The sequence below is a fragment of the Chrysemys picta genome, chromosome 4 (genome assembly GCF_011386835.1).
Source record: "Chrysemys picta bellii isolate R12L10 chromosome 4, ASM1138683v2, whole genome shotgun sequence".
In the NCBI taxonomy this organism is placed as follows: Eukaryota; Metazoa; Chordata; order Testudines; family Emydidae; genus Chrysemys; species Chrysemys picta.
The window spans coordinates 26,375,592-26,402,076 of NC_088794.1; the positions used below are offsets into that span (position 1 = coordinate 26,375,592).

The following is a 26,485-nucleotide window of genomic DNA, read 5'->3' on the forward strand; positions in this document are numbered from 1 at the left end:
CAGATCTGGCACGTAAATATCTTGCAGCTCCAGCTACAAAAATGCCATGCGAACATCTGTTCTCATTTTCAGGTGACATTGTAAATAAGAAGAGGACAACATTATCTCCCATAAATGTAAACATTGTCTGAGCAATTGGCTGAACAAGAAGTAGGACTGAGTGGACTTGTAGGCGCTAAAGTTTTACATTGTTTTGTTTTTGAGTGAAGTTATGTAACAAAAAATTTATATTTGTAAATTGCACTTTCACAATGAAGAGATTGCGCTGGCTACAGTACTTGTATGAGGTGAATTTAAAACTTTGTTTAAAAATATTTGCACAGTAAAAAAAAAATCTAAAGAGAGCACTGTACACTTTGTATTCTGTGTTGTAATTGAAATCAATATATTTGAAAACGTAGAAAAACATCCCAAAATATTTATAATTTAAATGGGTATTCTGTTATTGTTTAACAGTGTGATTTAAAATTGTGATGAATCACATTTTCTTAAATTGAGTTAATTTGTTTTGAGTTAATTGCTTGAGTTAATTTAAATTAATTGACAGCCCTATTAATCTGTTATAGATCATTCGTCCATTCTGTCCCGCGCTGCTCTGCCAGTGGGCAGCAATCGCCCACTTGGTCAATTTTCAAACAAGCACTTTTGTGCTCTCTCCCAGGCTGCTACTAGTCATAACCATCTGCATTATCCCCCTTTCAAACTCTGCTTTGCGGGGATGCCTACCACAAACTTGCCAACTGGTGCGCTGAGACCACTGAGCAATATTGCCTCATTGTTTCCTGGTGTTCCTCCAGCTGTCTGTTGTCTAGGAGTTAGATGAAGGTGAGGTGAGGAGGGACCAGCACCTTGTTCTGCATCTGCAACGGCACACAGCAGTACTCATAATAATCTTACTAACCACTTAACCAGCTCTAGTACCTTCTGCTGATGTGCTCATGAGCAGCTCTGGCACACACTGGTCATGTCTTTAACCTGCTTAGAACAGCCAGCCATCACGTATCAACCCTTTATAGACTGTTTGGAAATGGACCCTTGCCGTGAAATGCAATCCCCATCATTGATAACAGTCATTCTGTTTCATATTCTCTTGCAGTGTTTGGGTTGCAAAGGCTCCAGGGGCAAGTCTTGTTCGTTTGCAGAAATCTTTTTTCATTGGAGTATTGTTTTTTTACAGGAACACTTTTTTGCTTTGAGATCTGCTGTGCTTTTCCCTGCATTATTTTCACTCGTCATAAAATCATAGATGCCGGCTGGGCACTTAAGGGCCATTGCATTCACCCCTCTGTCTTTTCCACCGCATGCTGGTGGCTTGGAGCACCTTTAACCACCCTACCCCACCCCCGGAATAAATTAAAGCCCCCACTCTCTAAAATTCCATCTTTACAAACACCTCCACTTGAACCAACCCCCAGAGAACAGCCAGGCACAAGCCACCACCGCTGGCCTCTCCCCATCAGAGCCCATTTAGCATTACAGAGTAACACAGATCATGGCAGTTCTGAGGGCCCATCCACCAGTGGTGCCAAGCAGGTTTGCCACTCTATGAGATCGTATCCAGCCTTTGCCCAGTTAAGCCCTGATATTAGCAGGGGTTGAGAAGGAGATTTTTCCCTTGCATAGGATGGGGCAAATCTTCCACCCACTCCTAGGCTCTGGGAATCATCCCCCCCCCCTCATTTCCAGTGCCTTCTGCCTGTTGATTTAACCCCTTACTGGTGCCCGTCCCAGGAGATCAGCCATCTCAGGACCCTGCTGGATAGCAAAACCCAGGCAAGAGAGGGCATCCTTAGGAATTCTGGCTACTGGAGGGTGGATCTTACAGCCTGGGGGTAGCCAAGGAGGCAGGACAACGTTTCCCAAGGGTCTCCGACAAGGAGAAAGAGCAAGCCCCTAAGTGAGCCATGAGGAGGCTCCGCCCCTTAGGGCGTCCCCCTCCCCCTTGAGTCTGTCTCTGCCTCCTGTGGGTGCCTTAGGGGTGAGAGTCCCTGGTGCCCTACTAGGGGCATCCCTCCTCCCCCTTCCCCGGGGAGGTTTGCTGACCCATGGAGCAGTTCCACCCACCAGCCCAAGCCGGGCAAGTCACTGAGCAGAAAGGGGCAGCTGGAGGGGGGCAAGGTCCACTCAGTCCCCTTCGCGGCCGACGCAGGCGTGGCAGTTGGGCTGCTGCTGTCTCTCGTAGTGGCCAGAGATCCAGAAGAAGAGCATGAAGGTCACAGTCTGGATCCCAGCCAGGAGGAAGAAGTAATAGTCCATGTGGCAATTGTTAATGTTCCCTGGGGAAACAAGGGGTGAGCCGTCAGAGCATCCCCTGCTGGTACCAGGCAGACCCCTCCAACTCTAGCCCCTGCAGCAACCCTACCCCAGGGCACATTTCTCCCTACACAGTCACTACAACCCGGCACCAAGTAGACACCATCTTCCACCACATTCCTAGCCCCAGGGACCCGTCCCCCGTGGCACTGTCAGCAGAACCCCCTCCATGGAGGGCTCCCCCTGCTGGCAGTGGGATGATGAGGCCTGAGAGTGGAGAACAGACCTAGCTCCCAACCTCCCTCGCGCACCCCCTGTCGGCCCCAGGGATACATTTCCCACCCCCAGCTCTGCTGAGGGGCTGCTTCTCTCTCTTCTGCTTTGTATTTTCCCCTGGCCCCCTCACTCACCGTAGTCCTTGGGGCAGTGCATCCAGCCATGCTCCGGTACTGAGAGGAGAGTCAGCAGCCCAGAGCCCAGGAGTGAGCCCACACCGGATATGAAGAAAAAGAGCCCCATGATGGCTCCCTGCATGGACTTGGGGGCCTCTGAGTAGGCAAATTCCAGCCCTAGGGGAGAGCAGAGAGCTCTGAGGGACCTCAGTAATACTAGGGCAAACAAACACTGCTTCTAGCCACCAGGTGATGGGATCAAACAACAGGCTGTTTGCTATCATGCCAGCTGATTGATAAGCTGGCAGCCCCAACCCAAGCACTTGCCTTGAACCTATCAGTCACCTATCCACCTACAGATCAAGCCTTGCCCGGAACCCAATATGTACAGATCAAGCCTTGCATTGCTTAGATTCATGAAATCAGAGGCACCTCCTTCCTAGATACAGCTGTATTTGATGTTCTCTGGCCCCACCCAGCATGGTGCTAGGGGCTGTTAGTCAGACCCGTTGCACATGCTCAGTCTAACCCCAGCACCTGGCGCTTCACACCTCACCCGTGCTGCCTAATTGTTACTGGACCCCATCGCGCTAAGCGCTGCACAATCCCAGCACAGTTACCTGGAATGCTGGCAAAGATTTCACTGATGCCAATGAGAAGGTACTGGGGAATCTGCCACCAGATGGGCAATGTGGCGGCAGAGTACACATCCTCTCCGATGCGCTGCGGGATGGTCTGGTTGTTCTTCACATACTGCAGCCTCTTGGTCTCCAGGGCGCCTGCCGAGGAGGGGCAGGATGGATCAATGTGACCTTCCCCCACACACGCTCAGAAGGGGTCAGCCCCATCTGAGCAAGGCCCCATGGGTCCCTGATTTCAGGGCAGGGAGAGTCTATCGGCCATCCTCTGGGATCCCCCCGCAATGCCGGTCAGCTCCAGCCCTTGTGTTGGGCAGTAGCCTCCCACCCACCAGCCATGGCCTCCCTAGCCATGGGCATCAGGCGTTACCTGCCACAATGATAGAGGCGAGGCCAAAGAACATGCCCAGAGCCATCCTCTTCAGCGCTGAGGGCAGCAGCTTCCGCCTCACCAGGAACGGGTCAATGACTCGATCCTTCAGTGGGACCAGAACCAGCAGGACCACCACATTGGCTAACAGGAGCCAAGCATCAGGGAACTAGGGAGAGAGAACTGGGTCAGATCTAGCCCTTGGGCTAACAGAACCAGGCAGTGGGGATCTAAGGAGAGAGAACTGGGTCAGAACCAGCACCTGGGCTAACAGAACCAGGCAGTGGGGATCTAAGGCGAGAGAACTGGGTCAGAACTAGTCCTTGGGCTAACAGAACCAGGCACCCCCTTGAGAAATAACTCTACAGCAACTGAAAACCCTTATTCTGAATCGCCTGCCTCTCCCAGCCCTGACTCTCCCCCTGTTTTCCCAGCCCCTCCCCGCCATAGGTGCTGGAACTAGGGGTGCTGAGGATGCTGCCGCACCCTCTGGCTGGAAGTGGTTTCCATCATATACAGGGTTTACAGTTTGGTTCAATGGCTCTCTACACCCCCATTACACAAATTGTTCCTGGTCCCCTGCTCCCCTCCAGCTGCCTGGGGCCTGAGGAGACGCGGAAGCAGCTGGGACAGTTTCTGTTCTGTCTCCAGACAGGCTGGTGACCACAACCAGCATCACATGCCGCTCACGCTGGGCCTCTCATAAAGAAGGGATTGTGCTGTCAGGGGCAGGTGATATCCTGGACCCGCCTCCTTGCCCAGGCTGGAGATGTCACCCTACTCGAATGGGCAGCAAGATTCACCCATGCTGCTCAAGATGGTCTCTTCTCTTGGCCTGGTGCCAGCCCTCTCCCCGTCACCCCCTCTTAGGATGTCATCACCAACCCCAGCGATGTCATTGCCTGCCATCCCCGCTGCATGCCATGCCTCTCACCGTGTAGCTGCTGCCCACGCCATTGCCCGTGCTGTTGTGCTGGAAGATGTTGGGGATGAAGAGGTGCAGGCCTTGCAGATAGTAAGTCGACTGCATCTGGAATGTAACAGGGAGGTCAATGTAGGGTTCAGATCCATGGGACATTCTTCCCCCCGTCACCCCTCTTGGGACATCATCATCCACCCCAGTGACGTCACTCAGCCTCCCCTACCCCCTGCCAGGGGCATTGTCCCTCCTCTGCCCCCTTGAGTTGGGGTCATTGTTTGCCATCTCCACTGCATGCCTTGGTCCCCATGGGAACTGAACCTCTCTCCTACCCCACCAAGATAGGGAAGAGACACACACACCCCGGCACCCTACCCCAAGAAACTCTGCCAAGCCAGGACTGGGGGAGCAGTGTGCGGGTGGCCCCCGAGAGAGGGTTAATCATAGAATCATAGAATATCAGGGTTGGAAGGGACCTCAGGAGGTCATCTAGTCCAACCCCCTGCTCAAAGGAGGACCAATCCCCAGATGGGTCCTGCTTTGAGCAGGGTCCTACTGGGTCATACCAGCAGCCAGTGACTATTGTTCTTTAGCATTGCCCCGAGGTGGCGAACCAAAGAGGAAGGAAATGAGGAAGAAATCTTTCGAAGGAATGGACATGGTCCCTGTCCCAGGTGGCTGGTCCTTTAAGGAGAAGTGGGTCTCAGCCCCACCTGGGACATGGTTCACTCCCCGCTCCAGGTGTGAAGCTGGGCCATGTGGCCCCTCTGGGAGTCACAAGGCAGAGGGCTGGGGAGTGAGAGAGAAAGATGCTGAGCTAACAGGGCGGGCCAGGAGAGCAGGAGATGGGGAGGGCAAACTTTTTGGCCCGAGGGCCTTATCTGGGTATGGAAATTGTATGGCGGGCCATGAATGTTCACGAAATTGGGGTTGGGGTGTGTGGGGGGGTGAGGGCTCCGGCTGGGGGTATGGGCTCTGGGGTGGGGCCAGAAATGAGGCGTTCAGGGTGCAGGAGGGTCTCCAGGCTGAGGTAGGAGGTTGGAATGCAGGGGGGGGGGTGAGGGCTCCGGCTGGGGGTGCGGGCTCTGGGGTGGGGCTGGGTATGAGGGGTTGGGGATGCAGGAGGGTGCTCCGGGCTGGGACCGAGGTGTTCGAAGGCTGGGGCAGGGGGTTGAGGCACGGAAGGGGGTCAGGGGTGCAGGCTCTGGGTGGTGCTTACCTCAAGCAGCTCCTGGAAGCAGCAGCATGTCCCCGCACTGGCTCCTATGCAGAGCCATGGCCAAACAGCTCTGCACGCTGCCCGGTCCGCAGGCACCGTCTCTGCAGCTCCCGTTGGCCTTGGTTCCCAGCCAATGGGAGATGTCGGGGCATCGCTTGGGGCAGGGGCAGCGTGCGGAGCCCCCTGGCTGCCTCTACGTGTAGGAGCCGGAGGGGAGACATGCCGCTACTTCTGGGAGCCGTGAGGAGCCACCCCACGCTCAGAGTGTGGCAAGCCCCTGACCCCACGCCATGGCTGGAGCACCAGAGTGGGGCAAGCCCTGGACCCTGCTCCCCAGCGGGAGCTCGAGGGCTTGATTAAAACATCTGAAGGGCCGGATGCGCCCCCCCGAGCTGTAAATTGCCCACTCCTGAGATAGGCTGGCCTCTCGGAGCCCGAGAGAGGATAACTCAGGGAGAGTCCTGGCACCAATCCTGGGCTAGGGAGGGGTGCGAATAGCTGCTGGCTGAACACTCAGACCAATGGGATCGGCAGCAGATGCCAGAGCTGAGGCGCTCTTGTGCAGATGGACTTGATGGATTGTTCTGCGCTGCTAATGTGATGAAGCCAGCCTCGCGGGGGTGGGGGTAAAAGCTCGGAGGAAGCCTTTGTGGATTATTTCAGGGACACTGAGGCAGAGCTGCCCCTGGCCACGAGGGGGCACTCTGGAGGCAGCATCCCTGTTGACATCCCCCACCACCCTAGGATCTGAGGGTCTCACAAGCATTGATGGTATCGATCCTCAACTCCAAGCTCCATGAGAACAGCTCGATGCCGACCCCACTGCCAAACCCCTCTATGCATCAGCACGCCCGGTGCTGCTGCTCCACCGGCTCCCTACCTGGAAGTAGACCATCCAGTAGGGAATGAAGGTCAGTAGCACCGGCAGGATCTTCGCCATCACCTGGAAGTTGGCAAGATCCTCCTCGGGTGAATGAGCCCGGGGCTGAGATTTGCCATCAGGGAGAGGATCCGCTCCCTGGGCTTCTGATTGGAGAGCGCCCGGCCTTCAATGAAAGGGGAGAGCACAGATGGCATGAGGAGGCCAGCGTGGGCATGGCCCCAGAGGGGATGGGAGCAGCTGCGCTCCACCAGCACTGACCCTACCTGATACAGCATGCTCGGCTGCAGCAGCTGCCCCGGAAGGCCAGCCTGAGCATGGCAGAGACCTGGCTGCCCGCGGGGGGCTTGGTGACGAAGGTGGGGGCAGCCAGGAGAAAGACGAGGAGGGCCAGGGCCACGCAGGCTGCGGGGATGGTGTAGCCGATGAAGAAGTTGACATTCTGCTGGATGAAGGCCACCACGAGCAGCGAGATCACCGCCCCAATGTTAATGCTCCAGTAGAACCAGTTGAAGAAGCGCCGTGTGGCATCATGGCCACGGTCCGTCACCTGCAGGGAGCACAAGGCAGGACGGCGTGAGCCAGGCTGTGCTCTGCTGTGTCCAGTCGGGGCCTCGTCCCCTGTCCCCACTGTGGGAAGTGGGAGTCCCAAAGGAAATGGGGGGGTTAACCCTTTATGGGCCATGGGGAGAGAATTTCTAGATCCCTGGCAGGGGCTGCCTCCCATCTCTCCTGCCCTTTGGGGAGCCAGGCAGACCCTCGGCCTGGCAGGGGGACTCTCACCACCACCCCACCCACCCCAGGGACTTCCACCTGCAGAGAGCGCCAGGCCAAAACTGAGCCACAAACACAGGGGCGGGGACTTATCTCCCCTCCCTCCCACTCCTTAACCTAGACGCAGCCTCCCTCCTTCCTATCCTCTCCCCCCTTCCCGACCTCCTGTTCCATCCGTTCCCCAGCCCTTCCCATCCTCTTGCCTACCCACCCAATCAGGGTGCCCCATTGCAACAGCACCCCCTGGGGATGTGGGGGGTGATGGCCCCCCTGCCTGGCCGAGGCTCTGCCTGGCTCTCCAGAGGGAAGAAGAGATGGGAGGCAGCCCCTGAAAGAGGTCTAGACATTCTCCCCCTACAGCCCGTAAGAGGTTAACTCCCCAGCCCATTTCCTATGGACCAGAGAAACAATCCCCTTACCCCAGTTAGACAGAACTCCCTCACACCCGGGGGGAGACAGGGAAGATTAACCCCTTGTGCTCTGGGAGACGAGATCGTCCCTAGGGATGTTCTCCCTGCTCCCAGCCAAGCCTGGGAACTCTGGCTTGTTCCTGGAGTCTGGGGTGGTAGAGAGGAGACTTTACCCCATCATCTGCTGGGGCGGAAAGAGACACAGTCTCCCCCACGGCATGATAGGGAAAGCCCCCCCCCCCCCACCTCCCGTGTGCATGTGTGCAAGCGTTAATCTGTGCATGCACACTGGGGACTTGTTTGTGCCTGCATTTCCACGTGTGTGTGCTTTTGCATGCCTGTGTATGTAAGCACATGCATGCTTGTGCATGTTTGTGTAAATGTGTTCTGACACGTGTGCAAGCTCGTGGGTAGGACGTGTGCCCTTGTCTGCATGGCTGCTTGCGTGGATATGCTTTTGCTTCTGTGCGTGTGCAGGGGTGTGCTAGATGCATTTGCGTGTGTGTGCCCATGCACATGGGTATTCATGTGTGTAAACTTGTGTGTGTCTGTTTGTATGCATTGCCTCTGTGTGTGTATGTGTGCGCGCACGTACTGCATGCATTGCCTCTGCCTCTGTGCGTGCACACACGTGCGTTGCATGCATTGCCTCTGTGCACATGCGTGTTGCATGAATTGCCTGTGTGTGCGCACAGGTGCGCATTTCATGCATTGCCTCTGTGTATGTTTGTGCACGCGCATTGTATGCATTGCCTGTGTATGCACATGCGCACTCATGCATGTGTGTGCAATGTTAACCCTTTGGCACTAGCTAGGGCGAGGGTCCTGCCCAAGGGAATCTCTTTGGGGGGTGTATATGTGTGTGTGTGTGTAACCCTTTGTGTGCTGGACGTATTGCTCTCCAGGTTGCTGACCCTGGGGGAATGGAGGGGAAAGGCGTGCCTGTTACCTGGTCGGCGCCGAAGGGGGTGAGGTTGGCCTTGACGGAGCTGATGCCCAGTGCCAGAAACAGCAGGCCAGTGTACATCAGAGGGGCGCAGTAGTGGCCGGGTGCCGACTGCTGGCACTCCCCACTCTGGTTCCGGCAGAGATGCTGCAGCGGGTAGGCCGGCATGTCCCCGCACAGAAAGAGTCGCCCGTCCGACGAGGCCGTGGCGGGCAGCAGGCAGGCCGACACCAGGTAGAGCAGGAAGCTTAGCGTGATGGTCCAGTAGCGGCCCAGGTAGACGTCAGCCAGCCAGCCCCCGACGGGCGAGAGCAGGTAGGAAGCGCCCAGGAAGAGCAGGGCGGCCCGCGAGGCCTGCGATCCCCCCCAATTGAAGTTGCTGCTGTTGAGGTAGAGAACAAGATTGGAGACGATGCCGAAGAAAGCTGCCCGCTCCAGGATCTCCACCAGCAGCACGGCCGCGCAGGCTGCCTTCCGGCCCTCGAAGGCATCCCATAAGCCCCCGGCCGGGGCCTCTTCCTGCCCCAGCAGGGGCCGGCGCTCCCCTCTGGTACCATCCCGGGCCATGCACCGCCCTGCCTGGGCACTGCACGGGTCTTCCTGCTCCCCCTGGCCTTCTCAGCCTGTGCTCTGTCTGTCTGCCCTTGCTGCTCCGTCTGTCCTGAGCCTTCCCCTCCCACGCTCTGTCTGGCCGTCCTCCCCTCTCAGTCTCTGGCCGCCTGTAGCTCTGGCTGCCTCTGCCTTCCCTGCTCCGTCTCTTGCCCTGGCAGACTCTCTCTGTCTCACCCTTCCTGGGCGTGTTTTCTCCAATCTCTCAGGCCAGCTCCCACTTCCCCATTTCTCTGCTGAACAGAGACATCATATGACATCTCCCTTCCCAGAAATGAAACTTCCATTCCATGGTTCCCCTTTCTCAGGGGATCGCTGCCCCGCCCTCTCCCCCTGAGTGACATCCTTCTTCATGCTTTTCCAGCCCTTCCCCAAAGTTTCCCTTTACTCTCCTTTCCCCTGCTCCAGTCTTCTCCCAAGATGATTCCCTCTGCCTAATAATCATATCTAGCACTTTTTATCAGCGGATCTCAATGTTCTTTACAAAGGCACTCACTATCATTAGCATCAGATAGGGAAACTGAGGCACAGATGGGCAAAATAACTTGCCCAAGGTCACCCTGCAGGCCAGTGGCAGAGCTGGGAATAGACCCCATCTCTCATGAGTCCCAGTCCAATGCTCTTTCCACTAGGCCCCACTGCCCCCAAGAGCAGCTGGCCTGCTTAAAGCCAAGAGGGTGGAAGCACTGGTGGGAGACTGTCAGAGGACAGGGTCTCCCATCCCAAACATGAAATGAATAGCTCATCGCGGCGGAGATTTTAAATTCCTTTTCCAAAAAAACAAAGAAACCCTCCTGTAGCAAAGGAAATGCAGGCAAACAGGAAGCAATAGTTCGTTCTAGTAGCTCTTGCCCAAGACCAGTTCCTGTGCAAACAATGGGCTCCTGATGAGAGGGATTTAACTAAAAACCATCCTGAGTCACTCCCAGTTGTCTCAGAGGAGTTCTGGAGAGCCCTGGGGGAGGGGCCAGAGAATAGGTGACAAGCTGATCCATAGATTTTCAGCCCAGACGGGACCTTCAGCTCCATCCGCAGCTCCATTACAGCTAGGTGGCGATGGAGCTGCAGATGAGCCTTTTGCAATGGGGCTTCTGCCCCGAATGCTGCACGGCCCCATCCTGGTAAGAACACAAGGTAGGTGTCATTGCCCAAAGCCTTGCGGTGCGTAGCATGGCCTTCCAGCTCCCATAAAACCCTTTTCCTCCCTTCCGCCCCTATGGGGTTTGCAGATTGTATGTTTCTCCAGTGCCCCTAGCTTTGGCTCTTCAGAAAGGGCCTTTCCTACCTCCTTCCTCTCGTGGAAATCCAGTGCACTCCACCGTTCCAAACTCCCCTGCCAATGGACAGAAGACTCTCTAGGAGGACCAGAATCACCACGCTGGATCAGGGCGGGGAGCCATCTGTGCTGCCTCCAGCTAGTGCCAGCTGTTTCAGAAGGTCCAAGACCCTCACTGCTGATAGTTGTAGGACCACCATCTTCCCAGCCCCATTAGAGGTTGGCTTATGCCCTGAAGCAGCAAGCCCAGGACTAGACCTTCCATGGCTTCACATCAGCATGGCTCCACTGAAGACAGTGCCATGACATTGATTGACACCAGTTGAGGATCAGGCCCTTGTGTTTTTTTTAAAGTCCTTCCGACTCTAACCTCTCCCATCCTGCCTGATTTCCCCCTCCACCCATGGGTAAATAGTGCAGCCGGAGCCCCCTCTCGCCAGCAAAACGTCAGCAAAGTTATCCATTCCCTTTTGACAGCGTGCCTCGGGAAAGTTCACTCTGCAAATTAATCCCCGTTGGTTTGTAGGGCAATATGGTCATGTGGATTGACATCTGGCAGACAGCTCTTCCTCGGAGCTGTCATCTCTCGCGCTGGTATTTCAGCAGCAGCTGCTATAAAAAATACACCCCCAGAGTTTCTATTACCAGTTGCTATATGTTGTGATTTCTCCTTTTGATGCTGCCTCTTACGGAGCATGGAATTATTTAGTATCTGTCTTGTGACGTCTCCTCTAATTTGCTTCAAGGAGGGCAGGTATTTGGCCCAGTATTGAATGCCCTGTGAAAAAGATTTTGTTGTCCCTCTGCTGAGCAGTCCTAGGTTTCAGGGCCTTGCAGCTCAGCTGCTCATTCGAATGAGGCAAGTGCAGGCTATTAGTACAGCTTGTATACCCCAGTCCCTGAAGAGAGGCGGCCACAAACAACATGCGGGCAAACCCTTCTGTCAGAGATCTCAGCCCAAAAACCAGTGCTTGGTGCCCACGGAGCAGCAGGAACTGACGCTAGTTAGAGACATGAAGGCAGACAGCAAACTCTCCTGTAGCTTGCCACAGCTAGGAACAGAGGAATTGCCAGACTGGATTAGAGCCACGGTCCTTCTAATCCACTGTCCTGTCCCTTCAGGGGAAGGTAAAAGAACCCTGCAGGGGGTAGAGGTGGGATAATTTGCCGCCAAGGAGGGCTCATCCTGGTCTTTAATAGAGATTGGCTTAAACCTTGAAACATACCCTGCCAACGTTTCTGTTATCGTTAATTATGATAACGCTGGAAGTTCTTGATCTCCAATCACTTTTGGAAGCTTGTTCAATTCTGAACCTCAACAACTTCCGGTGGCAGTGAGTTACACAGGCTCATTGCACATTGTGTGGAAAAGTATTTCCTTTCACTGGCTTTGAATTTGCCCCCTTTCATCTAGTGTCCCTTCGTTCTTATGTTAGGAGGCAAGGAGAGCAGAAGTGCCTGATCTCCCTTCTCGAGACCAGTCATTGTTCGATAGATGTGTATCACGTTCCCTTTCGAGCGCTCAGCCTGTACGTTTTCTCAGGGCCCAATCCTGCACCACTGGAGTCAGTAGGAGTTTAGCAGCTGACCTCAATGGGAGCAGGACCAGGGGCTTAATGCAGCTTTACTAGATGGAATATGTCACCCATCTGTGGGAGCCATCCCCCTCCCCACTCACACAGTGTCACTTTCAGCCAAACATGATGTAACCTGTGGGTGAGTGTGGGTTACATATTCCCCCCCGTGCCTGAGCTCTAGCCGCTGTGAGTCTGTTAGAGCCCCAGTTGGGAGCCTTTGCTTTATAGCACCTATTGCAAACGCTCTAGAGGTTCCCTGGTTCAATTCCTGGTGTGCCCACCAGGAGGGTAACTGTCACAATGGCAACCCACACCCTTTAGGTATTCAGGGCCGGATCCAAAGTCCACTGAGCTCAACGGACAGGTTCCTGTTACTTCCCCAGGCTTTGGCTTGGGGCGGTTTGTGGGTGTGATGGGGTGTACGCCCTCTCCCATGGCAGAGAGAGGGTTAATGAGAGCATGGGCATTCAGTTAGCCAACCTGGCTGCACCTCGAGGGAAGGTGGGGTAATTCTGTTAGCAGACCCACTGGGGAGGAGCTGGATGGCTGATCGCAGGCAAAGAGGCCCAAGGCAGCGGGGGAGAGAGACATGGACACACAGCAAGCCTGGGGAGAGGCAGACAGGAGCCGGGCTGCCAGGGAGAAAGCCCGGGAGGTGTCGCTCGCTACAAGAGCAGGTGAGAACATTGCAGAGCCTGGGAAGCATGGGCAGAGGAGCAGGGCTGGGAAAGGCCTCGAGACAGGCTCCACTAGGAAGTAGTCCAGGGAGGAAGCAGCAGGTCTGAGGGAGCAGACGTGAGCTGCTTGCTCCAGGGCCCTGGGCTGGCACCTGCAGTAGAAGGGGGGCCTGGTGTTCTCCCACTGGCTATGGTGAAGCTGGTGTGAAACCCCCTGACACAAGGGGCAGGTAAGCCTAGAGTGAAAGACCTGGCGTGAGGCAGTCGGGTGATGGTTTTCTTGGACCCACTGTTACCCCAGAAGGGGTGAGGACTATATGTGCTCTGGGCCTCTGGCTGCAGGTCTGAGTCCTGAGAAGCAGGCCACCGCAGAGCTGTGGATAAAGGGTGGCAGAGGAAGAGAGCCTGCTATCCTGCACCCAGCCACAAGGGGGCATGATGGCCGGTGAATCGCTCTTCTGCGGTGGAGTTCCTTCTTTCATGGGCAGTGGTAAATAGCCCACAGGGGGAACCCCCACCCCTGTACCACGCCTCTCCCAGCTGCGACAGGCAGCCCTGGTCCCCTGGCATCTCTGTGCCATGTCGGTGAGCCTCCTCGAGAGGGCAGCCCGATAAAGCTCAACAGAGCATGTGTTTTGATGCCATCTGAGGCACGGCGGGGGGAGGGAGGCGCCGATGACCCAGGTGTCCTGCATGTGACATTTCAGCAGTTCCCTTTGACAGATACTTCCCGTGCCCCACATCAAGCCCTGGCTAGCCACAGTCAGATGGGTGAGCAGGAACGTCAGAGCGAATAGCAACAAACTCGATAGCAGAAAGCTCCGGGGGAGTGGAAGGAGCCGTGCTTAGCATCAAAATAGCACAGTGCATCTCGCGATGCTCCACTGGGATCGCTGGCTCAGAAGGGCAGAAGAAGCCCTAGAGCCAATGTCTGCCCAGCTTGGTGGATGGAAGACCGAGAAGTGGCTATAATGGTGCTGAATGCCGGAAGCTAGAACAGGAGGAGTGCTATGCTGGGAATGCCAGTGGGAGAATGTCAGGTTTCAAACAGGGCTCCTGCTAGGCTCACTGTTGGGCCGTCCACACCAAAGAGCCGTCAGAAGCGCCCCTTCGGGTCAGTCCCGCAGGACCAGCAATCCTAGGAGGGCACTGGCTCTGCTTCTTGAGGGACGCCCAAAACCTCACCGGCACGAGCGATATGCCCACCCAGCCGCTGATGTGGTGAAATAGCAGGAGCAGCAAACACAAGCGCCGGGGAAGGATTCCCCCTAGAGCAGGGGTAGGCATCCTATGGCATGTGTGCCAAAGGCGGCACGCAAGCTGATTTTCAGTGGCACTCACACTGCCTGGGTCCTGACCAACAGTCCGGGGGGCTCTGCATTTTAATTTAATTTTAAATGAAGCTTCTTAAACATTTTTAAAACCTTATGTACTTTATATACAACAATAGTTTAGTTATATCTTATAGAGACTTATAAAAAGAGACCTTCTAAAAATGTTAAAATGTATTACTGGCACGGGAAACCTTAAATTAGGGTGAATAAATGAAGACTCGGCACACCACTTCTGAAAGGTTGCCGACCCCAGCCCTAGAGGCTGAATGGGTCATGGCAGATGGAACTGCTTTGAGACAAGATAGGTCATGTGACCAGAAAGTCATTGCCCCGGTCATGGGGTCCCTAGGGATCCCAGTGCGAATTCGGACATGTGGTCTTATCATGGTGTCCCTGGGGATCCAGGTGCGAATCCTGACACAGGGCCTGCGCATGGGGTCCCTGGGAATCGTGGGGCACATCCTGAGGATGTTCCTGGGGATACCGAGGTGAATCCTGACATGCAGCCTGCAAGTGGGGTCCCTGGGGATCCTGGAGTGAATCCTAATGCACGGTCTGGGAATGGAGACCCTGGGCATCCTGGGGCAAATCTGGACACGCGGCCTGGGCGCAGGGTCCCTGGGCATCCTGAGACGAATCCGCAGGTACGGCCTGGGTGCAGGGTCCCTAGGCATCCTGGGGTGAATCCTGACATGCAACCTGTAAGGGGGTCCCTTGGCATCCCGGGTCCAATGCAGACACGTAATCTGGGCGCAGGGTCCTTGGGGATCCTAGTTCAAATTCTGGGCATGGGTTTTGGGGGATCCTGGTGCGAATCCCGATGCACGGCCTGTGTGGGGGATCCTGGGGATCCGGATGGATCCTGACATGTGGTCTGGGCATGGAGTCCCTGCGAATCCCGGGGTCGGCTCCTGACATGCGGCCTGCAACCCATTTCCACTAGCTAGTTTTGCTTTCGCCCGGCCCAATTGCTTTCAAGCTTGCTGTACTTTGCAGAGGTGGCGGCCGCTGCTGCCTTTCAGCACCGGGCTGGGGGCTCCCTCCCCACCCCTGAGATGCTGAGTTGGCTTCCTGGAGACTGCAACCACAAGCCAGAAAACAAGAACGAGAGACTCTTGTGTGGGAGCCACACACCAGATAGAGAGCGAAAGAGCCTGGTTTTGGCCCTCCCTTCCCAGCCTACAATGCAATCACGCTGCAGCCTGTGCCAGTGACAGCGATGGACGTGCTGTGGGTATCCCTGGTGGCTCTTTTCCTGATGGCGCCCAGACAAGGTACCCAACCCTCTCTCCATCCCCTCTTTGTTCCCTTCTCTCTTGGCCAGGGTCCCTATGGGTTTAGCCTCTCGGCTGAGTTCTCCAGCCAAAGCACTGTTGTAGGATCCGGCCCTTCCTCTCAGCCTTCTGCATTGCACACTCTCTGGGCCAGGCCCTCAGCTGGTGTAGGTCTGGGGACTGAAGTCTTCCCTTCTCCCACATCATGGGCACAGCGGAAGGAAGGTCTCTAGGCTGCCGTCAGGTGGACAAGATGTGAGGCCCCATCTCCTCTTCTTCATCCACTTCCTCATCCCCTCCACCGCCTCCCAGGACACATGGCACCCCGCAGAGCCAGCCCCTCATCCCTTCGCAGCAAACACCCTAGCAAAGGCTAGTGGGAGGGAAGAGACCTGGCCGGGGATGTCCTGTTCTCTCCCGCCTGCAGAAATGCTGTCCAGCCCAGCTTAGCGTGGTACCTAACCCTGACCTGTGTGGGGCAGCCAGTCCAGATAAGCTCCTGTCCCCCCCCCACTCCTGGAGACAGAGCTGGGATAGGGAAGGGCGGCCATGGGATCCTGAGGTGGAACTGGGGGGATCCGTCTGGCACAGAGGGAGGTGAGACTGAATGTAGAGCCATTTTGGCGAGGCTAGGGGCCCCGGGACGGTTACCCGGGCAGAGGGGCAGGCTCGGAGTGGGGATTGCCAGAGAGATGTGGCTCTAGAAATGGCCATTCTCATGCAGAGAGACACATTCCAGAGGACTCGGGCGAGGTGCAGAGGTGTTACATTACTGCTATGCTCTGCTGTGGGGGTCTCACTATCAATATCAGAGCACCCCCAGGAACAGCCATCACCCTTTCTTCTCCAGACACCACCTAAGCTTAAGTATCAGGGGGTAGCCGTGTTAGTCTGTATCCACAAAAACAACAAGGAGTCCGGTGGCACCTTAAAGACTAACAGATTTATTTGGGCATAAGCTTTCGTGGGTAAAAAACCTACTTCTTCAGATGCTTCTAAGCTTAGAACAGCCGGCCGCCCCCGTAGCGCGATCCAGTGAGAACAAGGCACCTGAGCGATTTCTATCGGGGGGCCCCAGTGCAGAGCTGATTGCTTCAGGGAAGCCCTTCCTGCTCCCCACACACCGCAGTCCCTTTGGGCACCCTTCAGGCTGAGAGGATGAAGGGTTTTGCAGATGAAGGGCCAGGCGCCCAGCTGATGTAAATCAGCATATCTCTATCGAAGAGCTGGCGCCACGGCCATTTACACTAGCTGGGGATCTGGCCCCTAATTAAATTAATTAAAGCATCATATAGCATCACCGTCATTATTTATTATTCACCCAGCCCCACAAATGCGTGTGGCACTTTATACGAAACAGATCTCCGCCCCAGCCAGCATATAAATCCGCTTGTTCTGACTGTTCTTATTGACTGACCTATTATTGTGGTACTGTTTGTTTCCTGTGTAACTGTGCCAGCTGCCACGGCCTGTTTATTTCTTAATCGGTTTCTTTGCTGCTCGCTGCAGCCCTGTGTGTAATAGGGGGAATGGCGCCTTTTCTTAGAGCAGTCTCCTCTTAAAGGGATCTGCGAGCGGGGCCCTGGGAAATGAATGTTGATGCTGATTTTATGTGGAATGAATTTATTATTTTTTTTGGACGGGCTGGAGAGGGAGAGTCTCATCACACTTCCCAGTGAGACAGTTTCCATTTCACAACCTACTCCCCCCCGCCCCATCACAACTGCTGCTGGTTCTCCCCCTTGCTCAGTAGAGAGAGACCTAGGATGGAAAGAAGCCTGGACTTCCGTAGCCCTAAAGATCAGCACTGAGCCCTATTGCTGGTCTCTGCTGCCATCCTTACTGAACCTGCATAACTAGACAAATTCAGTCTCCAAGGCTGTACATTTAGAGCCTTTTCCCAGCACTAAATTCACAATGAATTAATTATTATTAATAGCCCAACTTTAACCCCCGCCCAGATCACCATGTGCCTGTTGAGTTCTGTCCTTTATTCTTAATCACTTAATCACTGGAGACCATTCAGAAGAAAACAATGCGGGAAATTGTTGCTAGAATCCAGTCCTGTTGTTATTTCTTAACTATCCTGCAATGGCTTTATTGATGCAGTAAAGTCTCAAGGGACCAAATCGTCTGACGGTGTAAATTGATCTAGCTCCATTGAGTGTGTTGATTTACACCCGCTAAGGATCAGGCTCATTATACTGTATCAGCAAAGCTATGATCGGATATTTAAGAAATAATAATAGGATTCAATTCTGGCAACACTTCCCTCGTTATTTTCTTCTGATCATCTGTTTCCATGAAATCATCTCAGAGTAAGAAACGACTGGCCATGCCTGTCCTATTGACTTTGGCGCACTCGATGAAGGTATCCCGATGTAAACATGGCAGCACTCATTTAACAAAATCGATACATCAACAATCGGATTAATAAGCGCTTTGGGGGCAGGGATATTCATCGTATAAAACTCCAGCGCTATGGAAACGATTAGCAACAATAATACTTGCTCTCTTTCCTCAAATCATTATTAAACTAAATATCACCCCGTGAGATTAACGCCAGGCGTGATGTCCATTTTAGTCATTTGTAGAAAAATCACCTACCCTCTCCTGCTTCTGTATAATTGGTGTTGTTGAGTTGGGTATTATATTTGGCAAGAGAAGGATTAATTCTAACTTTTAAATGCATTTTATATCCCTAACAACATAACACTTGGTAACACTTAGGGCTAGGTTTTTAAGGTGTTTAAGCACCTAATTCCCATGGACCTTAGCCTTATTATATGCTCCTCAATGTGTTTAGAAACAATGAATAATAACAAATATATTATAAAACAATACTATGTATCTATATTTCAATATATATTCGTCTATATGGAAAGGATCTTGCATTCTGGAATATACCCAGTACATTATGCATTTTCTGCACAATCTCTCAAATTAACAGCAGGTTATAGAAACCTCTTGAAGTCAACAGTTATACCAGGGATCCAGTTTTCCTTTGACCTTTACATACTGTTTGCTGTTCTTTACGATTGCGTTAAGAAAACCTTCCCTCTGATCTGTCCACTGGTGCCATCTTAGCACAAGAGCAGAAATATGTCACCATATATACAGAAGGCGCCGAATGCTGAATGTCTTCCTCTGGCTGACAGGTATAGCGAAGGTGGATTAAATATGTATATACGGCCCCCATCACCATAGCATCTGGGTACTTCACAGTCATTAATATATTTATTCCCACAGACACCCTAGGAGGTAGGGATGTGCTATTGTACCCATTTTGCAGAGGGGAATGGAGAGTCAAAGTGACCTATTCCAGGTCATTGAGGGAGTTTGTAGCAGAATAAGAAATTGAACCAGGGTTTCTTAAGTCACAGGCTAGTAGCCTAAGCACTGGCCATCCTGATGTGGATAGCATGGGGTGGTAATAGGGGGATAAGGATCAGATCAAATTTGCTGTGTGCAATCCATTTCAGACACCAGGCACGGGCAGGCGATTTTTCTGTGTTGTGTCCTTTCCCCAGCCAAAGAAAACCATTTCACTCCCATGGAAATACCCTGACTTTAGCCATCGGCCTATATCCCCTGCAGTGAGGAAGTAGAATAATTAATTCAGACAGCGTAGCATTTCTAGTGATAAACATCAAAGCATTCACAGGCGGAGAGTCTGTAGCTCAGCCAGACTGTCTACTCCCTGCTAAAAACCCTCCATAAAATGGTCTGTTGGTATATGTTATATCAACAAAGATCCTGGGAAAGCCAGCAAGGTTAGAGTGAAAGAGACAAAACTAAAAGGATACAAGGCCCCAGGGGCATAACTTACCCAGAGGGAATGAGATAAGAGTGTTTAGCCTAAAATAAAGCGATGTTAACAATGAGATCTATTAAGCTGTGGAATTGCCTCCCAGGGGAAGTCCTGTTGCTTGGAATAATTGGAGTGAACAGAGCGCTCAAGGAAGCAGGGGCTAGTCCTGAGCTGTCTGGAAACGGATGAAGTGACCCGATTTTTTAAAACCAGCCTTGCTGGTGGTGCTGTCAGTTTTTAATGCACCATCAGTTGCGGGCACGAATTAGAGCAGCTGCCGGCAAACCAAAAGACAGCTGGGCATCCACCTGCCATTTTCTAAGGGCACAGTCTGTCGGCATCGGTGAATTTAATAATTAGGCGTGCAAGTGCTCTTCCATCTCGGATTCTGACAGCTGCAAAAGTGGCCGCTACATACTCCGTTTTTGGGTGCCCGACTGGGCACCTCTTAGGCCTGTTGTTTGGAACTGTTGAGCTCGGACGACCCTTGGAGCTGTGGCAGCTAAGACACAGCCTCACACTGGGCACTCGGTGTCAGTGGCTGCTTTTGAAAATTTGTGACTATGGGCCAGATCCTCAGCTAGTATAAACTGAACTTTGCTTGAAGGGTAATTGCAAAGTTGTACAGATCTCGCCTGCAGCAGGCAATTTCCTGCTCTCTAGCCTAGCTTTTGCTTTGCTGTGTTTGGTCCTGTCTCACCTGGTTACAACCAAAGCCCCTGCTTGCATCCCAGGGTTCCGCTGTCCCGGCATTCACCCCATTGCTCCAGAATCACGACTGTCATTTAAAAAGAAGAGTGTTTCTAACCCTTTGGGTCATGAGAATAACACCAGCGATGGGAACTGAGTGTCACCAGTGCAGAAATCCCTGCCAGAATCTACACTGCAAAAAAAGATCCGAGGCAGCTGACTCAGGCTCACAGGGCTCAACACTACAGGGTCAACTGATTTGGAATTATGCTTCAGGGCTAAAAATAGGCGTGTGGACATTCCCGCTCGGGCTGGAATCCGGGCTCTGAAACCCAGAGAGGAGGGAAGGTCTCAAAGCCTGGGACGCAGCCCGAGGCGGAACATCTACACTGCAATTTTTAGCCCCCTAACGTGAGCCCAACTCAGTTGACCCGAGCTCTGAGACTTGTGGCTGCTGGGGTTTTTTGCAGTGTGACGTACTCACTACAGTTACTGCAGAGATGGACATTACTGTCTGGTATCTTTTTAGTTCTTCTAGTCAGTCTGCTTTTGCCAGTCAGTTTCCTTGCTTGACAGTATCTCAGTGGAATTCTCTATGGCTGGTGATTGATTCCCCCGCCCTCCCGCCCCCCAGTGCTCTGTGACCCGAAGCTACTGGCAACAGCTTAAATCAGAACTAAAGACTGGATGGCTCTGGAGAAAAGAAATGGCACGTGAAGGCTTTACCTGAGTGTGCCCAGAGCCTGAAAAAATAGCTTTACGTGGTGTGAACTGCCCCGTCCTCCTCAGCCAGGCCTCAGGGATTCTGGAGTTCAGAATTTCCTCTGTGCAGTCGGCCATTTTGTTGCAGCCACGCGCCCGGCATTTTGTTTTCTGGCTCCCTGACCAGCTGGGACCTGCCAGCAGCTGCCTGTTGCTCAGCAGCTCTCCCAACAAGGGGGAGTTAACTGGGTGACAGGACGGGATCCATGGAGCCAAGCAGCAGGGGGTCAGGGATCCAGAGTCCAGGAGTAGCTAGGGAGAGGGGCAGCCAGAAGTGTAGGACAGAGACCATGATGTCTGTCTGTGTGGGGGTGGGGAATGGGAACCCCGGGTGTCCCATGGTGATCAACTACATTAATATTGCTGCAGGGCACAGAAGTTGTTGCCACAGGTTCTGGTCCTGTTATGTGAGGAGCAAATGTGACACTGCTTATACTCCCATGGATCCACCTCCGAAATGCCTCTCCTCCTGGAAACCCGTCAGCAGACAGAGCTGGGTCTTTGCACCTGATGCTGGATAGGAGTCGGAGGAGGGAGTGGATAACCTAGGCAGTCTCTGACCGACATGGGCCACTGGGATAACCTCCTCCGTGCTTGGGTGGCTGGTTAGTTCCACTGCCCAGCTGACCTCACCATTCTAAAGTCCGTTTTGCTTTTATACCCGTAGCTGCAATGTCTCCTTTCTCAGTGGCAGGCCGTAACTCCTTGTCTCAGCACAGCTGACTTCTGGAAGCAATCTCTCCCACTCCCTCGTCCCCCATCCACGGGACCCCTTGTCCATCCTTCCAGACTCTTATCGCGTCATTAGCCCGTATCTAACACATGACAGTGTCCCTGAACAGGGGGGCCAGGCTACACAGGACTGTGCCACTGCCCCATTTGGGACTGTTACCCGAGGGCGTTTTAAATGGGGGGCGCCCGGCTGCCCAGTTCACTCTTCAGCTTGCTGACTTGTTTGTGTCACTGGGTTATTGTAGCCACTCTCCCTGATGAGCGACTCACTGGGTTAGCGCTTGTGATTCCCCGAGGAGGAGGACTAAACTAAACATGCTGGAGAGTCTCACTCTGCTTCCCAGCAGGGGCTCCAGTGTGATTCCAGAGTGTGTCTGTAGCCTGGCGCACAAATTGCCTTGTGTGGATGCAATGCCTGGGTTATTGGAGCCCCTCCATGTGGCTTTGCCTGCGTGGGTCAGAGCTGCGAGCTGGTGTAAACCAAAGAATGCTGATGCACACCAGCTGAGGATCAGGCCCCTAAATACCTTGGGAGTTAGGTTGATGGGAATTAGGAACCTAAATAGCTGTTTTCTTTGTCCTCCCCCTGGCAAACACTCTGAGCATGAAGGGCAATTGAGTCACAACAAACCAGGTGCCAATTCTGCAAACAGGCGCCCGCTTAACTTGAAGCTTGTGAGTTGTCCCATGGTTAATGTGAAGCCCATACTAGGTGTTTGTGGGATCAGGGCCTGTGGCGTGTCAATTATTTGGTCACTTTGATTACACAGGGCAACAGAGCAGAGAAAATGCAAGGGACCCCCAAACCTAGTCTATATAGTGATGGTCCAAGTGTAGCTAGCTGCATGCCAGGGAGTAGCTTACCACCAGATGCAGAGGTTCTCAGCCTGTGAGACACCCTCCAGAAGTGGGTCAGGACCCATCCTAACTGGGTTGTGGTTAGAACCGGGTGGAAAATTCTGATTTTGATTTTGACAAAAGATGGGTGAGTGCTGGTCGGAAAAGGGAAACACTGTCCCTGCTTGGAAAATTTCAACATTTCGATGAAAGACGGGAAGAAAGTCATCCATGGATTCCCCCTTCTCCAACATCTCTAGTGGCGTTTAAGTGAAAGGAATTGACAACCTAACGAATATATGCAAGGTCAGATCCTCAGCTGATTTTCACCAACTTCAACAGAGTTATGCAGTTCAACACCACAGCAGAGGATCTGACCCAATGTGCCTCATCGACATGAATAAATTCAGGCCAGAATTTAGAAGGTTTCTGACCATCAGAGGGGTGTTGTTCTGGAACAGCCTCCCCATAGGAGTTGTGGGAGCAAACCTCTTAATTCATTTTAAGAGAGAGCTGGCCTAATGTATGAGTGTGATTGTTTGACAGGGTTGCCTGGTGGTGTGGGGCTTGGCTCCTGAGCTCTGGGTCTCACTTCGGTTTATGTCTTTTGCTCCTAAAACTCATGCTTCAGGGTTTCAGCCAGCCACCTGCAGGGGGCAGGAAGGGATCCCACCATAGTGTGTTCTGGGAGGTTTTGTATCTCCTTCCTCTGAAGCATCAGGGATGGTCATGGCTGGAGATGGAACATTGGGTTCAGAGGGCTATGAGGTGTGGCACCTACCATTTTCTCTCTCAGGTGCTTGGTTGGCTCATGCTTACTCATGTGCTCAGGGTCTGACTGATCACCACCTGTGGGTTTAGGAATAAGTCTTCCTCCAGGTCAGATTGGCAGTGACCGTGGAGATTTCAACTTCTTCTGAAGCACGTGGATGGGGGTCACTTGCCAGGATTATCTGGGTGTATCTCACTTAATCATTTCCCTGCCTCTGCGGGGGCCTTGGACACTGGGGCACCTCGGTCCTTCCTATTCTCTGCCTGTGGCACATAACAGACTAGTCTCCTGTGGGCTGTAAGACTTTGGTCCAATTCCAGTTGCTGGGTTTAATGTGCAGGTGGTAGGGGATGATGGTGGCTTGTGATCTGCAGGAGGCCTGATTAGATAATCTGGTGGTCCCATCTGGCCTTAAACTCTATGGTTCTAGTGAGGTTGTCAATTCTCATGATTTGATTGCCAGTTTTGCAAAATTAGTTGTTTTTCTTCAACTCCGAGCTCCTGGAGTCATGTTATTTGGGGAGAATCTCAGCTTTCATTGCAAAATAAGTTGCTAACGCTCACAGTTGAGGAGAAAAGCTTGAAAATGTGACCAAAAAGTTCATAAATGAGATAGCAAATCTAAAGAACCTAAAATAGATTATTTTTTTTACATCTCATGATTTTTAGGCCAATTTCTTGATGGGGGGTATTATTTTTTGAACACTTGGATTGGTCATGCTGCACCTGTAGTTTGGTTAAAATCTAAGTCACAATCACTTTTGAAACATGGATGAATTTTCAGCTGTTTGATGGGTCACAGACCCCGACCTCCCCAAAAAAAATTAATTGAGAGTTGCTGGTCTGGCATATAGAACAGGGACTGGATATCCAGAGTTCTTGATTCTGAACTCTGCCACTAATTCTCTATGAGTCCTTGAGCAAGTCATTTAATCTCTGAACCTCTGTGTGCCCACCAACAAGAGTCAACTTCTACAGATGCTCCTGGTCCTATTCCCTCCCACCCTAAGCAAGACCCCTATTTGCCCCTGACTTGGGGAGCAGGTGGTTCTTTGCCACCTGGGGGTTCCTGCACACTAGATAAATCTCCTAGCTTTTCCTTTAGGGCAAGTTCTGGCTGCTTTGCCTTGTCTGAACAGCGCAGAGAAAAGGCCAGGGATCTGGCTCACAGCATTCCAAACTACTTGAGATGATAGTGCGGCTGCCACCATAAGCCAAAAGTCATGAGGAGGAGCGGAGTGGTTATTTTACCTCTGTATTTAGCACTGGTGTGACCACTGCTGGAATGCTGTGCCCAGTTCATGTATCCGCAATTCAAGAAGGATGTTGATAAATTGGAGACAGTTCAGAGAAGAGCCACGAGAATGATTTAAGGATTAGAAAACATGCCTTATAGTGATACATTCAAGGAGCTCAATCTATTTAAATTAACAAAGAGAAGGCTAACAGATGACTTGATCACAGTCTATAACAACAAATATTTAATAATGGGCTCTTCAGTCTAGCAGAGAAAGGTAGAACACGGTCCAATGGCTGGAAGTTGAAGCTAGGAAAATTGAGACTGGAACTAAGGGGTACATTTTTAACAGTGAGAGTAATTAACCATTTGAACAATTTACCAAGGGTCGTGGTGGATTCTCCAGCACTGGCAATTCTTTAGTCAAGGTTGGTTGTTTTGCTAAAAACTCTGCTCTAGGAATGATTTTGGGGAAGTTCTATGGCCTGTGTTATACAGGAGGTCAGACTAGGCCATCATCTTGGTCCCTTCTGGCCTCGGAGTCTACGAATCTATGAAATTTTGGGTTTTGGCCAAAAAAATTCAGTTTTCTGATGACAAGATATTTAAAAAAAAAGGAAAGCAGAGACTTTCCATGCACACACAAATTAATCAGTCAGAAACCGAGTTTTCCATTTGAAAAACATTTCAGTGGGAAATTTTCAATCATCAGCAATAATAATAATAAATTATCATGGTAATAAGACAAAAAACATAAAGCAATACAACAGCCTTAAGTGAAAAGGGTTATAGAAGTGCGGATAATGATGATAATGATCTATTAGCTCCATGGGGCATATGCCGTAAACACGTCCTCCCTGCAGATGTTCATCTGCATGTGTTTATTTCACTGGCTTTTCTCTGTCACTCATCATATCCAAGCACATCATGAACATTCATGAATTAAGATTCCTTTTTTCCATTCCCTGGACCTTGGTTTAGTCCACATCCCGCCTCCCACTTCTGATCATGGGTCAAAGCCAAGCCATGGTTTTTCAAGCCTGGCCCTGCTCCAGCTCCTGTAGATTCCTCTCAAAAAGAAGCCTCTGTCTGCGCCTAGCTGATCTGTCGCACAGAGCTCGAGGGGCCGTTATGCAGAGATGCAGGTGCAGAGAGATTAAGGCTTTGGAGAACTGAGGTGATATGGGGGAGGGCAGGGAAGTCAGCAGGAAATAGGATCTACTCTGGGCTGTGCTGCTAAGCTACAGAAAACAGGTAGCGTCTCATAGACTTACTCATGCTGAGTAGCACCTTTCTGCAGTCCCGTGTAAGCCCAGTGGGCCAGATCCCCAGCTGATGTAAAGCTGTGTCACTCCATTGGAGTCAATGGGCCACATCCTCAGTGGATGTAAATGAGCCACAGCTCCATGGGAGTCAATAGGCCAGATCCCCAGCTGGTGCAAATGCCCCTTCAGTCCTCAGACTCTGCTGAGCCCGCTGGGATGCCATTCAGCAGAAGCAGAATGGTCTGAAGAGGCTGAATGAAATCCCAGGCTTGGGAGTCAGGAGCTCGCTCGGAGTTAGGCCTTGGGCAAAATACTTAAGAGATGATCCCATGCTCGCTGGAGTCAATGGAAAGGCTCCCACTGACTGTAGTGAACTTTGGAACAGGCCTTTAACCTCTCCAGGCTTGTTTTCACGGCACAGTCAAAGTTCCCCTGAGTCAATGGCTCATCAGGCTGACGCAGTTAAAGCATGTCAGTTTCACACACAAAGGAGTGATCATGTCCAATTGCCTTTGGCTGCCTTAACCCAATGGGCTAGCTACCCATTTTGCAGCTTGATGAACTGGAGGTGGCCTCTCAGAGTGAGATCAAGCAATACTCAAACCCATGTCCTTGAGGGTTGTAATCAAGCGTCTTAACCACTCAGTTATAGCTCCTCTTAATTATTAACTAGTTAATTAATTAGTGAGTTTATGTTCTTGTGCCTGGCCTCCTGCCTGGGGATAATGACACTTATCCTAGCGTGTGGGAGGACTTTATGCATTTGCGGTCTTAAAGATCTTTGGGCGACGAAAGTCCTAGCAAGGGAAAGTCTTGTTACGGGTGGGAATA

General features: G+C 52.4%; 2 protein-coding genes across 8 annotated transcripts in view; one reads left to right on the forward strand and one right to left on the reverse strand.

Moving 5' to 3' along the window:
• Window positions 1-721: 721 nt before the first annotated feature.
• On the reverse strand, window positions 722-9,577 carry SLC15A3 (solute carrier family 15 member 3). Of its 3 annotated transcripts, XR_006176066.2 has the most exons (9): window positions 8,805-9,512; window positions 6,938-7,221; window positions 6,672-6,837; window positions 4,588-4,683; window positions 3,654-3,822; window positions 3,266-3,424; window positions 2,664-2,822; window positions 2,065-2,276; window positions 722-860 (listed from the first exon to the last, which is right to left on the reverse strand). XR_006176066.2 is itself a non-coding variant. In XM_042857166.2 (8 exons), exons 1-8 carry the CDS (start codon window positions 9,366-9,368, stop codon window positions 2,125-2,127), a joined length of 1,749 nt encoding a protein of 582 aa, XP_042713100.1. In that variant the 5' UTR covers window positions 9,369-9,577; the 3' UTR covers window positions 1,077-2,124. The 3 variants fall into 3 exon arrangements, 2 of the variants coding, with proteins under 2 accessions (XP_042713100.1, XP_042713101.1); XM_042857166.2 differs by lacking the exon at window positions 722-860 and having other exon boundaries at window positions 1,077-2,276; window positions 8,805-9,577; XM_042857167.2 differs by lacking the exons at window positions 722-860; window positions 2,664-2,822 and having other exon boundaries at window positions 1,977-2,276.
• Window positions 9,578-14,929: 5,352 nt separating this feature from the next.
• CD6 (CD6 molecule) overlaps window positions 14,930-26,485 on the forward strand; it is a 32,791-nt gene continuing 21,235 nt past the window's right edge. For 3 of the 5 annotated variants that reach the window (XM_065591781.1, XM_065591783.1, XM_065591782.1), the window contains exon 1: window positions 14,930-15,548. In XM_065591781.1, the coding sequence (XP_065447853.1) occupies window positions 15,494-15,548 (55 nt within the window). In that variant the 5' untranslated portion in view covers window positions 14,930-15,493. The remainder of the gene's footprint in view (window positions 15,549-26,485) is intronic. The other 2 variants (XM_065591785.1, XM_065591786.1) reach the window with 1 other exon arrangement.

Bases quoted from the DNA above. Each gene is read 5' to 3' on its own strand.
- SLC15A3 (XM_042857166.2), bottom strand. From the start codon at position 9,368: ATGGCCCGGGATGGTACCAGAGGGGAGCGCCGGCCCCTGCTGGGGCAG. The intron at 7,222-8,804 runs GTAACAGGCACG...TGCTCCCTGCAG, and splicing joins CCCCCTTCGGCGCCGACCAG to GTGACGGACCGTGGCCATGA. The intron at 2,277-2,663 runs GTGAGTGAGGGG...TTGTTTCCCCAG, and splicing joins GCACTGCCCCAAGGACTACG to GGAACATTAACAATTGCCAC.